This window comes from Trachurus trachurus (genome assembly GCF_905171665.1).
Source record: "Trachurus trachurus genome assembly, chromosome: 21".
NCBI lineage: Eukaryota > Metazoa > Chordata > Actinopteri > Carangiformes > Carangidae > Trachurus > Trachurus trachurus.
This window is the reverse complement of record NC_139899.1, coordinates 14557060-14572023: the sequence shown is the minus strand read 5'-3', so window position 1 is coordinate 14572023 and position 14964 is coordinate 14557060. Positions and strand designations below refer to the sequence as shown.

General features: G+C 42.5%; 2 protein-coding genes across 2 annotated transcripts; one reads left to right on the top strand and one right to left on the bottom strand.

Annotated features, from left to right (window-relative positions):
• The first annotated feature begins 2966 nt into the window (after positions 1–2966).
• Positions 2967–8929, top strand: glb1l (galactosidase, beta 1-like). The gene is made up of 16 exons (XM_083997102.1): positions 2967–3146; positions 3455–3624; positions 3704–3854; positions 4778–4838; positions 4917–5011; positions 5101–5281; positions 5360–5418; positions 5517–5638; positions 6485–6525; positions 6628–6746; positions 6850–6924; positions 7015–7104; positions 7227–7340; positions 7531–7662; positions 7946–8173; positions 8268–8929. The coding sequence occupies exons 1-16, from the start codon at positions 3081–3083 to the stop codon at positions 8469–8471; spliced, it is 1908 nt and encodes a 635-aa protein (XP_083853228.1). The 5' UTR covers positions 2967–3080; the 3' UTR covers positions 8472–8929.
• Positions 8918–13588, bottom strand: ankzf1 (ankyrin repeat and zinc finger peptidyl tRNA hydrolase 1). Its single transcript, XM_083997101.1, has 16 exons — positions 13516–13588; positions 13002–13151; positions 12783–12919; positions 12594–12696; positions 12291–12502; positions 12071–12180; positions 11761–11914; positions 10978–11200; positions 10798–10896; positions 10493–10666; positions 10242–10373; positions 9867–10149; positions 9666–9777; positions 9415–9582; positions 9255–9325; positions 8918–9169 (listed from the first exon to the last, which is right to left on the bottom strand). Exons 2-16 carry the CDS (start codon positions 13126–13128, stop codon positions 9043–9045), a joined length of 2232 nt encoding a protein of 743 aa, XP_083853227.1. The 5' UTR covers positions 13129–13151; positions 13516–13588; the 3' UTR covers positions 8918–9042.
• Between the last annotated feature and the right edge of the window lie 1376 nt (positions 13589–14964).

Genomic DNA, 14964 nt, shown 5'->3' with positions numbered 1-14964 from the left:
TTATTATTATCATCATCATCCTTCACTGATTTTCCCAGTATAAATTATTGCGTCAGTTCATTTTTAAGAGGACACTTAGTTTGACTCTCAGTAAAATCTCAGACTCTCAGGTTATCAGAACAAAAATTGGAGTAAATGTCAGCAGCAGCTCAGCTCACAGCTCCTCCAGGTTGATTTAACGTGAAAGTGCCTCATTCAGGATTCTCACTGGTTTCAATCACCTGGTTTTCTATGAACAATCTGGCTCTTTTAAGAATCCTCCTGAAATACTAACACTGAAGAAATCCAAACCCGGAGTAGCAGGCTGCAGGACAACAACTCCCATGATCTCGTGACATCACCACGGGGCATTTTTTGTTTTTGCTTTGAATGAGAGACCCCTTTGTGCAAAGAAGTAGCAACACCTTAATGTAAAAAGAGGACAACAGCTGTTGTTTCAGCTGGATGAGATGTATTTCTTGTTTTGTATGGTCCTGTAAAATTAGATCAATTAATTAATTACAGCCATTGCATATATTTCCCCTGTCCTGTAACAGTTTTTATCCACTGGGTTGAATCAGGCATGAGCAGCTTGATCATCTCTGCCACCTGTGTGTGAAGGAGAGGTCCACTTCAATATAGAAACACAAATGCTTAACAGCACGCCTCATGACAATTACAGTGGTCTTTTTAATGTAAATATGTGTAAATTGGCGTAGTGTCCCTTTAACATCAGCTGTCCCAAGTGAATTGCACTGTATTTCCGGAAGGTGGGGAGGCAGCATGTGGGGGTAGGGGGTCTCTCAATACACCTGCTTCCACCAGAGACGACAAAGAGGGCTTATTTTGGGGGGTGTGGGGGGACAGACGGGTTGGTTCAATCTAATTACAGACTCTGGGGAGATGATTTCACTGAGGTAACGCCTGACCCTAGGGTGAATGTCTTTCTGCGTCTCCTATCACATCAGGGGGAAGCTCTCTCTCCAATTACAGTAGGCAGGGCTGGTCTGTACCTTTACTCATTAATTAAAAAGGTTGACTACAGTGATTTGCAAGTCAAATTAAGAGCTTTAAAACCATGCGCAGTGTAGTGAACACAACCTGAACCCATCCGGCAGTGTCTGTGACTGCACTTGAGCAGAGAGTTAAGGTGTTTATGTTTGTCTAAGTCACTTCCTTCAGACTTCCACTCTTGCTGTAGTGCCTTAGTAAGTGGTCTTGTAGGCTACATTAGTCACTGGGATTTTTTGTGGTTTGAACATCCATTTTCCACAAGCTCCAAGGCTCCAAAGACGGGATACTGACACACTCTATTCAGGCACCATCATGCTCATAACCAAATTATAAACCCATGTATGTCGTTCCCCCTCTTGTTCCCAGGACAATTAACTGTCTGACAGTGGGCTAATGAGCCACAGAACCCAAGCATTTGTCTTATCTGCAGTTGAAATCAGTTGCCATTAGCAATTGAGAGCCCCCCACTCCCCAACACCCACATCACTTCCAGTCCTCTTAAAATGGAGACGGATGGAGGAGCTATAATGAAATTACTGTATATACAGTCATTACTACACAGGGGTCGAACTGGAAAAAACAGTATCTGTAAAAGTAAGTGTGTGTGTGTGTGTGTGTGTGTGTGTGTGTGTGTGTGTGTGTGTGTGTGTGTGTGTGTGTGTGTGTGTGTGTGTGTGTGTGTGTGTGTGTGTGTGTGTGTGTGTGTGTGTGTGTGTGTGTGTGTCAAGATGAACACAATGACAGACCAGCAGGCAGTATTAACCCAAATTGCCAGGTTTAACTGCCTTGTGTTTACCCGACAGACTAAAACAAGTTAACCAGACCCATAACAGCCCATTCTTCATTCAACAATAAAAAGAATAGAGACGTAAGTAAAGAACTGTACCCTCCCAGACCTGCTGAATAAATATTGAAACAGTTTGCAGATTTAAGGATTATTGTGATTTTATGGAGGTAATTTGCCCTGGTTTAGTTAAAAAAAATCAAGATTCTTTGTTGTATAATTGTGATTTCCTGAATCTCCAAATGACTGTCTGACAATGAATTCCTTTTGCAGTTTGGTTCTCTTAGTATTGAAGTGCCATCTAGTGTCCTTTATAAGCATGTGAACTTACTGTAGTATTGACATTAAATTCATATCAGAGGACTGACTGTGAATATATCATGGTCATTATTTCATAACAATAACAAGGACTTTTATTGTTAAATGTTGACAAGTAATAATCATTCAAGCAACATGAAAAGACACACAGAGACAGGGCTGTGCCCTGCAGCTGTAATATAAAGCAAATCATTCCTGAACTGGCTGCTTTGTTATCAGGCCATGCCAAACACAATGGGAATTGTTCTCAGCCTACATAATACATGGTATGACAGCCTGGTGGGAAAGCATATGTTTGTCCTTTCTTTTCCCACCTAATATACTTGCTCCTATACCACTTTGTTTTGAGGTGCTCTCTCTGCCTGGAAATATAAAGACACATCTGCTTCAAGCTGTTTGTGCACCCTGGTGGAGATTTGGTAGAGTTTAGATGTTGCTCATTTTAGTCATATTCTTATCAAGATGAAAGATTTAACAGTGACATCTTGTGGTCGAACGATAGACACATTGAAAAGTGTGACTCATTTGTTTTGTTTGTTTTTGGTTTTTTTAGGAAATAATTTACATTACAGCGGGTACCGGTAGCCTATTTCTTTGTTCAAGCTCTTCTAACTTTAAATATTCAATTTTTTTAATACGTAATGTGTATTTTTTTGAAGAAAGAAATAAAGGAAGAAAAAGTAAAATCAGAAACAACAAGGGGCTGAATTTGCTTTTGAACATGAGTTTTAAAAACACCACCCAAACCTGCAGGGTTGAGTGGAGTTGAATACGGCGAGCTTTAGGACCCTGCAGACCATCAATGAGAATCACATGATGGCGCTTTAGAGCCCAGTAGTGTTTCCTTGCTTCAGCAGTCAGCAGACATGCACGGAGGGAGAGATCAGAAACGGTAGCAACAGGCATGAAGTTGTATAGAGTAATAGCCTAGTAAGTGTAGAAGTGATGAATTAGTTGGAGGTGGAGTCGTTACAAGGCGGCGGACATGGCTGCTGCTGCTGCTGTCTTCCTCTTCGTTACAGTTGCCTGTTTGTCTGTCAGTGGAAATCTGGTAAGACAGAAACCAAAAGTTGTCTCATTTAATATTATAAAAGTCGATCACTCAGAGGGCTGTAGTTCCTGGGGGGTTTCTACCAATTTATAGAGTGGGGAATCTATTTTATCAGGATTTTAGGTTATAGTAGCCTATTAAAATAATGCCGCAATAAGTGAAGAAGGTAGCAAACTATATTTAGATCTAGGCTACTGACAAGAGATATGACAAGATGCCAAATTGATGCCAAATACTCCTACTGTATGCATATCTACTCAAGAAAGCCCATGTAGACTTACCATTTGGAAATCTGTTTCTCTTAACAGGTCTCTGGAAAAAGATCTTTCTCCATAGACTACAAAAACAACTGTTTCCTCAAAGATGGGAAGCACTTTCAGTACATCTCAGGCAGCATCCACTACTCCAGGATCCCACGGTTCTACTGGAAGGACCGGCTGGCCAAGATGTACATGAGTGGTCTCAATGCCATCCAAGTGTAAGCTGAACACATAAAGTATGTTTTTTTCTTTACCTTTCTGTGATGGTTTGACTATATTCACTCTGCCTCCACACAGATATGTACCCTGGAACTTCCACGAGACGGTCCAGGGGGTCCAGGACTTCACAGGGGACAGAGACCTGGAGCATTTCTTAGGTCTGGCCAATCAGACAGGTCTCCTGGTCATCCTGCGTCCAGGACCATACATCTGTGCAGAATGGGAAATGGTGCTAAAACTGAACTTTGCTTTGTTTACGTTAATACATGAAGTCTGATTATTTTGATAACTGAGACAAATTGCAATTAAAACATTCTCCAGCCAATGACTCCATTAGGATATTACATTTCTTTTAATGGAGATTTACACTGAAATTAAAATATGAGTCCTGGCTAAACTAACTAAATAATCCTCTTAAAAATAAAGAAAACGGATATGTTATATACTTAAAGCGGTTAAAGCAGAAGTAAGCGATCCGGTCGTTTTGGCTAATGCTGCGTTCCAGGCAGGCTTTTGAAACCGTAAATTACAGCTTCAAGTCACAACTTACGACTTTGTAGCGTTCCAGGCAACCCACTCATGTTTTTCCGACCTGTTTTACCTGTGAAAGTCACTATAATGGCCACTCGTAACTTCCGACCCGTGAAGTCGTACCAGATTGAACTGGTACGACTTCACAGGTCGGAAAAACACGAGTTATGAGTTTCCTTGAACGCACCATAACAGTCCTCGTCCCTACGTCACCACATTCACAGCGTCCCTTGGCTGCACACACAGCCCTGCATGCCGTTCTCTCTCCTCATTGGATAAAAACTGTAGGATACGATAAATGTTTTCTCCTCGGCTCAGAGCAGAGCAGAGGGACTGGGAGACCCGTGTTTCGGTCCAAACACACTCTATGTAAGTGATTGCTGTCGGAAGATATAACTATTTAAGACTTATATTAACACAAATATATCACTTACTTCTGCTTTAAGTGTAAAGGGGAAATTACTGATGAAATGATAATGTCACCTTACGACGAAATCAAAAACCTGATCTCTACATGCTTCCTGTCAGTGTTTTTCCACTGCGTGTTTGTTAATATGAACCACTCCCAGTAAATGTATTTTTGTTTCCTTCTTAAACACATAATTTGTTCACTCTTCCCAGGGTGGATTACCAGCATGGCTCCTTCAGAAGCCAAACATCATACTTCGATCTGCAGACCCAGGTACATACGCTTGTGTGTCTTTGTATTTTCTTTTTTTAAATGTAATATGCCACGTTGATTTGTTTTCTACTGTTCCAGATTACCTGCAGGCAGTCAGTAACTGGCTGGCTGTTCTCCTCCCTAAAGTGAGGCCTTGGCTCTTTGTCAATGGGGGTAACATCATTAGTGTCCAGGTAGAGCACTGAGTGGCTTCCTAGAAAGTATTTTTAATAGCTTGTATGCTAATCTTGGTTTGAGGTAACTATGTCAACCTTAACTGCAGGTGGAGAATGAATATGGAAGCTACTTCGCTTGTGACTTCAACTACATGCGTCACTTGCGGACTCTGTTCCGCTACTTCCTTGGTGAAGACACGGTCCTGTTCACCACTGATGGGAACACGGACAAGGAAATGGCATGTGGGAGTCTGGAGGATTTATATGCCACAGTGGACTTCGGCACAGGTGTGTATAGCAGCACCTACTTCTCTGAAGTTATTCATACAGAAATTAGCAGTTTCTTCCATTTCTTCCCTCTTTCAGACACTAACATAACTGAAGCCTTCAATCGACAAAGACGGTTTGAACCTCAAGGCCCCCTGGTTAGTTTAATGTGAATTCTTATAATCATTAACTTACAGTAACTTTATGACTCATACAACTAAATGATGGTTTGTTTGTTTTTTTGATGCCCTTACAGGTGAATTCAGAGTTCTACCCCGGCTGGTTGGACCACTGGGGAGACAAGCATGCCATGGTCGATGCTCAGAAGGTCAGCAGAGTGCTAGGAGAAATGCTAACCATGGGGGCCAACGTCAACATGTATGTCTCCCCAAACATAATCCTACCAAGGTTTCCTCTGCTCTGTACTGATGTGGTTAAATATTGTCCTGTATTTTTCTCGTTGTCAGCAGATCCTATGAAAGGACCAGAAGTTCATTGTTCCTTCTGAAGACATGAATCTGAAACTTTTTGCAAACTTAAAGCAGAAGTAAGCGATCCGGTCGTTTTGGCTAATGCTGCGTTCCAGGCAGGCTTTTGAAACCGTAAATTACAGCTTCAAGTCACAACTTACGACTTTGTAGCGTTTCAGGCAACCCACTCGTGTTTTTCCGACCTGTTTTACCTGTGAAAGTCACTATAACGGCCACTCGTAACTTCCGACCCGGAAAAACACGAGTTACGGGCTGCCTTGAACGCACCATAACAGTCCTCGTCCCTACGTCACCACATTCACGGCGTCCCTTGGCTGCACACACAGCCCTGCATGCCGTTCTCTCTCCTCATTGGATAAAAATTGTAGGATACGAGAAATGTTTTCTCCTCGGCTCAGAGCAGAGCGAGAGTGACTGACAGACCCGTGTTTCGGTCCAAACACTCTATGTAAGTGATTGCTGTCAGAAGATATAACTATTTAAGACTTATATTAACACAAATATATCACTTACTTCTGCTTTAACTTAAAGGAGGATATTGTGGAGTGAAATCAATGTAATGCTGGTTGTGGTCTCTTAGAGGAGTTTGTTGACAATTAGAAAAATATCACCAGCCTCCTCATCTTGTAAGATGCTTAAGTGACCAATTTGAGCTCCCAAGCCGAGTGTCACCTACTTGATGAACAACAGGTTTTCCTGAGGTAATCCCCTCTCTCCCTCTCTGTCTTCTCAGATACATGTTTGAAGGAGGCACCAACTTTGGTTACTGGAATGGTAAAACCCTTTTGTTTTTATAATCATTATCTCTGTGGTGGGGATGAACACTCAGCATGTGGCGCAGTCCTGTCTTTGTAATTCTCCTCACCTCTCTCAAAGGTGCCGATCATGACACCAGGTTCCGCTCGGTGGTGACTAGTTATGATTACGACGCGCCGCTGTCTGAGGCAGGAGACCCCACAGAGAAGCTGTTGGCCATCAGAGACGTCATTAAGCAGGTACCACTGATTGAGCTACCCCCCGGCCAGGCTGTTGTCTTTATTATGCTCATAGTTACAGTACTGCATGTCTGGGATATGATTAATTGCTGTTTGTCAACAGTTTAGAGATATTCCTTCTGGACCAATGCCACCAGCAACTCCCAAATTTGCCTATGGCTTTGTGACCCTACAAAAGGTACTGTATTATTTCAGGAAATGTTATTTTAAACATAAAAGAACACAAGTGGTTGTGTTTGATGATAGCAATGTGAAATATCTCTCACAGGTTGACAACATCAGCGGTCTCTTGAACACGCTTTCGCCCACGGGGCCGGTCAAATCTCAGTATCCGCTGACATTTGAAGAGATGAAACAGGTATGGTGTCTCTGAAGTCAACAACAGGGGAGGGACTGGTGTTGTAGTGGCAGTAAACCTCTTGAAACATGGAGAACTTCTAGACCGTTGTGTCTGCAACCTGTCATGTCTATTGTGTGCAGTACTATGGATACATGCTGTATCGGACCACGCTGCCCCGGGACCTCTCAGGGCCCACGCCACTTATCTCTCCACTGAATGGGGTTCATGACCGTGCATATGTGTCCGTCAATGGGGTAAGCCTTTACAATGAACTTTTGTTGTCTGTCCAATCAGATTTTTAGGTTATATATACAGTGTATATAAGGGAAAACATCACAGGTTATATACCATGTTGTGATTTTTTTCTAATTCTTACTCAAGTTATTTTGTTTTGTATTTTTGTGATCTGCATACTCCTGATAAAGCATGTGTCTATATGAACAGGTTTTCCAGGGCCTGTTAGAGAGGGACACAAAACTGGTGATGAACGTCACTGGACAGCAGGGGGACACCCTGGACATCCTCATTGAGAACATGGGCCGAGTTAACTTTGGCAGCAAGATTAATGACTACAAGGCAAGTCCAACCCCTGCAGGGTCATGGGGACACACAATTGCTTCTATTCATGATCATGATCTGTACAAGAATTTCTCCAATAGGCTCTCCATATCTAGGTAAACAGAAAATAAGGACTGATAAAGCCATATATTGACTCACTATTTATGCTATGCAAAGGCCTTTGAGACAAATTGTTTGTAAAAATGGGCTATACAAAGAGAACTGCCTTGCCTATTCAATATTTGTTGGCTGCTGTGGGTGAACCACCCAAAGCATAACCATAATGGTATGTTTACTGCAGGGCCTCCTGAGCAATCTGATCCTGGGTAAAGATGTCCTGACTAACTGGCAGATCTACTCCTTGGACATTGATGGAGCCATCACTCGAGGATGGCCTCACTCAGACAATCACAAGTCCTTCCCTGCCCCTAAAAAGGAGCCCACAGCTGGACCGACCTTCTACATGGGGACACTGCAGCCCAATGGCTTGGCATGGGATTCTTTTCTCAAACTCAGTGATTGGACAAAGGTAATGTGGATTTCCTTTTTTCACCTCAATATTCCTGGGATATAATAACTGCATCCTTTCTGATGTTAAATTCCTCCTATTTTTTATATATCAGGGTCAGGTTTGGATTAATGGTGTGAATCTGGGGAGATATTGGCCAGCCAAGGGCCCTCAGCAGACCCTTTATATCCCAGGACCCTTGCTCAGCACCACCCTACCCAACAACATCACAGTGCTGGAGCTGGAGGGGGCCCCAGCACACCTGCGAGTTCTCTTTATGGACCGGCCTCAGCTCAATGCCACTGCTGAGAACTCTTAACCGAGTCTCGTAGCACATTTTCTCAACATTGAGCTGGAGAACTGCTATGATGCCAAATGCTGTTTAAGCCATGCTGTACATGAAATCATTAGAAGTTAGAGTATTCCTCTCAGCTGACATGTGAAGAAACTACTCAGGAGAACCATGCTCTCTTTTGCATTATTTTTATGGGTTATTCATCTCTTTAACTGCTTTAGATTTCAGTGTTTCACGTGTAGCAAATCAGTCACAATCCATAGTGCTTCAACCTTTGACAGAAGAGCTTCACAGTCAAACAGTGATCCAATGATGACTTTTTATATTCATATAGCCTGTGGAAAAATGTTGGTGATTTTTTTTACTTTTTTAACAACTACAGATGCTGTACATACATGATAAATTATTTTAATTATGTTTTGATACAATGTATGCATCCAGTTCAAGGATCAACTGCCATAATAAAGTCATATGAAGTGTGAGTTGAAGATGAAACCTCTTGGCAAGACACAGTGCTGGCAGAGTCTTAAAAAGGCTTCACAAATTAACTTTTCATGAGGTAGTGTCCTTTAAACTAAAAATGTCCACACAAGTGTTATGTCTTTCCAGGAAGAGCATTTGCTTTTCGATGTGCTTGGACACAGCGAGGGCTGCAGAACAAATAGTCCAGGTACTGAAATGGGATCTTCCCGAGCAGTGACTCCCCGCACAACCAGCACCTCCTGGTGACAAAGACACAGTTTTGAGTGACAAACTATTACCGGTATATTACATTGCGATAAGGCTCAGAGAGAGGATGGCTCTTACTTGACGTTAGTGAGGCTGATTCCTGTCGCAGCTGCCTGCTCCGCTAACCTTTTCTCTGCTGCCAGAGCTCTCTAAAACCAACAAGCAAACAATGAACATTTCCAAATTGAAAAAACAAAACAAAACATTGCATATCAATGATAAATGCACATTAACTCACCTTCTCACGATCAGTCAGAGAAGCAAACCTCTTCTTTTCCTCGACTTCCAACTCTTGTTTCCTTTTCTCCTCCCTCTGCTCTTTTTCTCGTTGTTTCTTTAAAGCCTTTTGAGCCTTTTTCTTCTCTGTCTTTTTGGATTCAATCTCTGCCGTCAATGGCCCAGGCACCTTAAGTTGGACAAGTGTAAACCATGAATTCTCTGCTCGACTTTAATGAGGCCCAGGTGAGAGGTTAGACCATCAGCTCTTACCTGTGCCTTGAGGTAGTCGTATTTGTCAGGATTCTCCCCCATGTATTTACGAAAGACATTCCTTGTGTCTTTGTCAGGGGCAACAATGTACGGAGTTTGCCCTTTGTTGTCCCTGTAAAGAAAACGATTACATGTGAATTTTTATTATTATAACACTGAGGTTATACTTTCATTTAAGTTATTTATAGTATTTTTTCATACCTGCAGGCTGGATCTGCTCCAACATCAAGGAGCAGCTTGACCACTGCCTTTTGTGCAGCTGCTGATGCAACATGCAGCAAAGTGAACGCTGTTGAGTCAATGGGCTTATTAAGGAGAGTCGGGGGACTTGTTGCATCAGAGGGGTTGCTCTCCGACTGCTCTGGACTCTCTGCCGTCTCTCCAGGTAACTCCAGGAGCCTTTGCAGAGTTTCCACATCTCCAACCTTGCAGGCAGTAAAGAGCACATCCCTCACGCCGTAGTCCCATGACTCACCGGCAGTTTCTGTGACGACACAACAAGGTTAACGTGGAGCTTTGCGAGCCAGAACCAGGTGCAATATGATGGGCAATAACAAGGAAAAAACGTGTACTCACCTTCCAGTTGCTTCTTTGTCTGTGTCTTCTTCTTTTTCTTATTCTTTGACTGCGTCACTTGAGGTGCGTCTTCTGTTGTCGCAGCCTCTTGTACGTCCTCTTCTTGATCATCAGCCTCTGTGTTACTCAGTTCTACCAAAGATGGATATAAAATGTCATAAACCTTACAGAACTTTTGTGCACAAAACTCCTACAATGTAGCTTTACGTAGCTATAGCCACCTGTATAATGGCACACTGGGCTGGACCTACCCTCATTTTGCATTTTGGGTTCATCCTTCTTTCTCCTCCTCCTTCTCCTCTGCCTGGATGGGTATATTTCAGACTCCCTAAGGTCTAAGGTTGTTAATGTCATATCCACCATCTCCAGTTGTATCTCTCCACCATCTTCTTTATCTGAGCTATCGTGGCTTTCTTCTGCTGACACTAAAAGTAAAGGAAGCATACTGTATTACTAAATTTCACAGAACATTTACTTTGTGTTCAAACAGGATTTATATTCTACCTTCCTCTAGTTAAATTAAATTACTAAATCTACAGTTTCCATATAAACTTACCTTGAACTTGATCAGTGCTTTTTGATGCTACTGGTTTTACAGTTTTTTTCCACGCCTTCTTAGACAGACTGAAGACTGCAGACATGTCTGTCTCTCTCCCTGCATTAAGACATTTTTGATTACACCCTGGCTGTATTAGCAGAGAATATGTTATTAGTTCAAGTATGTTATTAAGCTTACCATAAACATGAATGGTTGAAAGCATCTCGTGCACCCTCTGTACCTCTCTAAACGTTGCCCTGCGTGTGGCGAAGGGAAGTGTACGGATCCTGGGATCTTTTTTGTCGAGGGGTGCTGCCCGACCACCGTAAAAGATGGTCTTGTTATAGCTAGGGGCTCGTACAAATATTGCAGAGGCCTCCTTCAAGTGCTCGGCCCAGATGACTAAAAGATCCTGAATGTCCTGCAAAAGGTTAAAGAACTGTTGTGTGTTTTGAAGAAACTGCACATGAAAAACTTACTGCATAACCCTATTACTGAGGTGCATCAACAAGAAAAGACTGCAAGTATTTACTTGTGCTTCAAGGACCAAATACATTCAAACATTTTAAATAAATTGCTACTGTAGGTGTATTTAGAATTGTCTTTACGCAAATAAATAGTTTAGGATGACAGCGTGTTTAAAATCACAACAATTGAAATTATTATTTTTTTAGTTGCGTTTTGGCAATAATGTGCAACTCTACTTTTCCTTTTGGAATAAGCAACTCTTACACACAGAGTCCAAATGTTTTTTGTGATGAAGCAGGCCCTGGGCTCTGTGAGTGCACCGGCACACTCAATTAAAAATAATAAAGCCACTAATGCAGTTCGGCACAAGGCCCTTACCAGGGTTGTGTGGAACTTCCCTACCTACGTTTAATGAACATCAGCCTTCAAGAAATGTCAGCTTATTTTGTCGGCTCTCCATGAATAAAACACAACCACTGAATGGATAGTGCAGTGAAATGGTCTGTATCTTGCCTTGACCAGCGCCGCCTCGTTGTATCGCCTCAGAGCAGCTCCTGCAGACTTGGGCGCGTGACTGCGGTTCTGAGAGTCTCTGAGTCCTTGAGCGGTGCCGCGCTTCGCCCGCACGGTGTATCGGTGGAAAGTCTTGTGCTGAAGGACTTCTTTCCTGTCACACAACACAAATACAGTGCGTTGGCCAGTTGCTTACGAACTACCAAATTGGCTCACCTACTCTTCTCACATGTTTAGCCATAACATGTTATTGTAAGTGCTGATAACAAACGAGCAAATAAAAAGGCAAACATGAAAACTATCCACTGACCCTTGGAACACGGCACCAGCGAAGTGGCCTCCGCCTGTCATGAGTACGACCCAAACTGTCTTCTTGTTTAACGCCATTAGTGAAGATACTGAATCCAGCTCCTGATCTGACTGAAATATTACAGAAACATGAAATTAGCAACAAACAAACAAACAAACAAAAAAGGTATGTTAACACACACGTTACACACTGTACATGTTCTGTACCTGTTGAGCCTCACCTTCCCCTGAAGAATACAGCGGTAGACGGACAGATACTGTCCTGCTGAGTTCTGCAGCACCACCTTGCTGGACAGTCGGCCGCCTATAAAACTGGTTTCAGTGGAGCTCTCATTATCTGTGCCGGTGATATTGCTGCTTGTTCCCCCTCTGTCGCTATCTGAGCTGTCTTCCTCCGAGTCAGACTCTGAGCCTGAGATACTCGACATTTCCCCTGTAAAAAAAAAAAAAGATAACTGAAAATCAGTTTGCTGTTACGCTTCTTTTTTTGTTGTTGTTGCCCATTAAGAAGCTGGTTTCCTCACCAGCTCCGGTCTTCCTTTCAAACTCCTCCATTGTGACTGAGGGCAATCCTGACAGTTTTTGTCTCAAGTTGAAGCGATGCCAGTCAAGCTTGTAGTGCTCCATCTGTAAAAAGGAAAAAATCGTGAGGCAGCCTTCATTACATCAACAGATCTTTTCTGAGGGGAAACACGGCAGAGTGTGGTGATCACCTGGTCCTCACGGGTAATGAAGGGACATCTGCAGGCTGAGCACACCATCTTGTCTGACACCTCTCTGGCCAGGCTGCACTCCCACAGCTTGTCATCCTCTGGACATTCATCCCCCAGCCCGCCGCCGGTGTCAGGAGCTGTGTATCACACAGACAGAATGAAATGAGGGGCACTGCCTAAAATTACAGACATGAGCCCACACCTGCACTTCATACACACCGTGTGGGGCAGGCTCGATGCTGCCAGGCTGATTCAGGAGGACATGGCTCACTTCTCTCAGTCCCAGTAGAGCTTCATCATTTTGGGACAGGTCATAGATGCAGCGCTTGTCGCCACAGGTCGTCATTGACAACTGTGTTTTTCTTCCACCTAATGAGCCGTTTTGGGGTCACGTGACAGATAGAAAATCATGCTGTAACTTTGGTGTAATCCAAAATAACAGGCTACATTTCGCTCGGAAATATCCACAATAATTAACACCACTAGTCTGTTGTTAACAATTCAAACCCAACATGACATTACAACACACAGATCAATCTAAAGGCTGTTATAAAAGCTAATGTTATGTTCGCTGATATAAATCTGCCCGTCCGTGAGTGACACGTGGAGTAACGACTACCAGTGACTGTATGCTTTAGTTGGAGGTTCGTCTGTTTCTCTCTTCTCTAACTGGTCGTGAAGTATATTATAGATAACCTGTGCTACCATTAACTCACTTATAAAGGTAACTTACCATAAAAAGTGTCCCAGACCCGACGTAAACGTTGTTGCCTTCTGCTTCCGCCTGACGTACTACGGAAGCCGCGAACAGTCAAGAATGACTCAACGTGGAGTTCACAGACCAAAGGTTGCAAGCCCCTGTAAATTGTTAATAAAGAAACAGTGCGCGTTTTCTCTCTCACATCAATTAGCTGATCCTAACCTTTTTACAGTCTATGATCCTAACATAGAAATGTAATTTATCTCACACTTTAAATCGCAACTGTCACACATGAATATTGCATTTGATGTTTTACATGTTATATACAATGGATAGTACAATGGAAGTGCAAGTCCTACAGTTATATAGGCGTATGTCAACATATCAAATGGTAAAACTATACTGGAATTGATGGGACATTTTCAAATACATCACTCATCAATTATTATCCTACCTGAAATATAAACAAGGCTACTTCTGGGACAGTATCAAGACAAAACTTTATTAGGTTCAACAAAATCCATTAAAAGTATGAAATACAAAAAATATATTTATAATCAATTATAATTTCAATTCAACGCAACATTTAAACATGTTACAAATAGAATTTTATATAGGCCTATCTGTTTCATTTGGCTTTGCTTTTATTTCGCCTTGGCCCCCTTATTTGTGCATGGGTTGTAGCCTTCGCTGTTGGAAAAAAAGACAAACATGTTACAAACTTGATCAAAAACAGGTTTATTAGGATGTAGACGTCCTCCATACTCCCCTACCAGCCATATGAGCCTTGGCATCTGTTAGACATCTCGTCGCCTCCACTATTTCAGCAGCCAGGCTTCTCTTCCTGCCTTTCAAAGACTCCAGTCTGTCCTGCTCACTCTTAAGGTTCCTGAAACATAACGGATTTTCACTGCAAGTTTGGACGTTTCTTCTTTCTCTGTGCACACTGCTACCGTGCCATACATACATGTCTTCAGAAGCTTGACCAGTGAGTTTTTCAGAAAGACACTTTTCCTCTTGCAGCATTTGACCCAGCTGCTGTAAATCATCAACTCTGCTGTTTTCCAACACCAGCTCCATCCTGCGTTCAGTTTCCCTGGTGCTGCAGGTAGAAGATATAGATAGTATAGGTATAGGTAATGTGTACGACGAAACTGACACATTGGAGCTAAACATCAGTACGACAACATCATGCAAAACATCAGTATGCTTCAATGTCACAACGCTACAAATGTGCATATTTTTTAAAATACATTTTTAGTGCGAGCTGCCAGTTTCAAGCGTGCTATTTTGCAGGCACATTATCGGCGCGGGTTCGAGCCTAGCTCGTGGCTGCTTGCACATTATGTTACGTCTGTCTAAATAAGGGCAAAAGCTCGAAAAATAACTTGAGAGCTCTTTCTGACTCTGACTGGTTGAACTGGCAAACACTAGCCAACAGATAAAACGTAAGCTAAGTGGAAAATGTTGACAACAAAACTG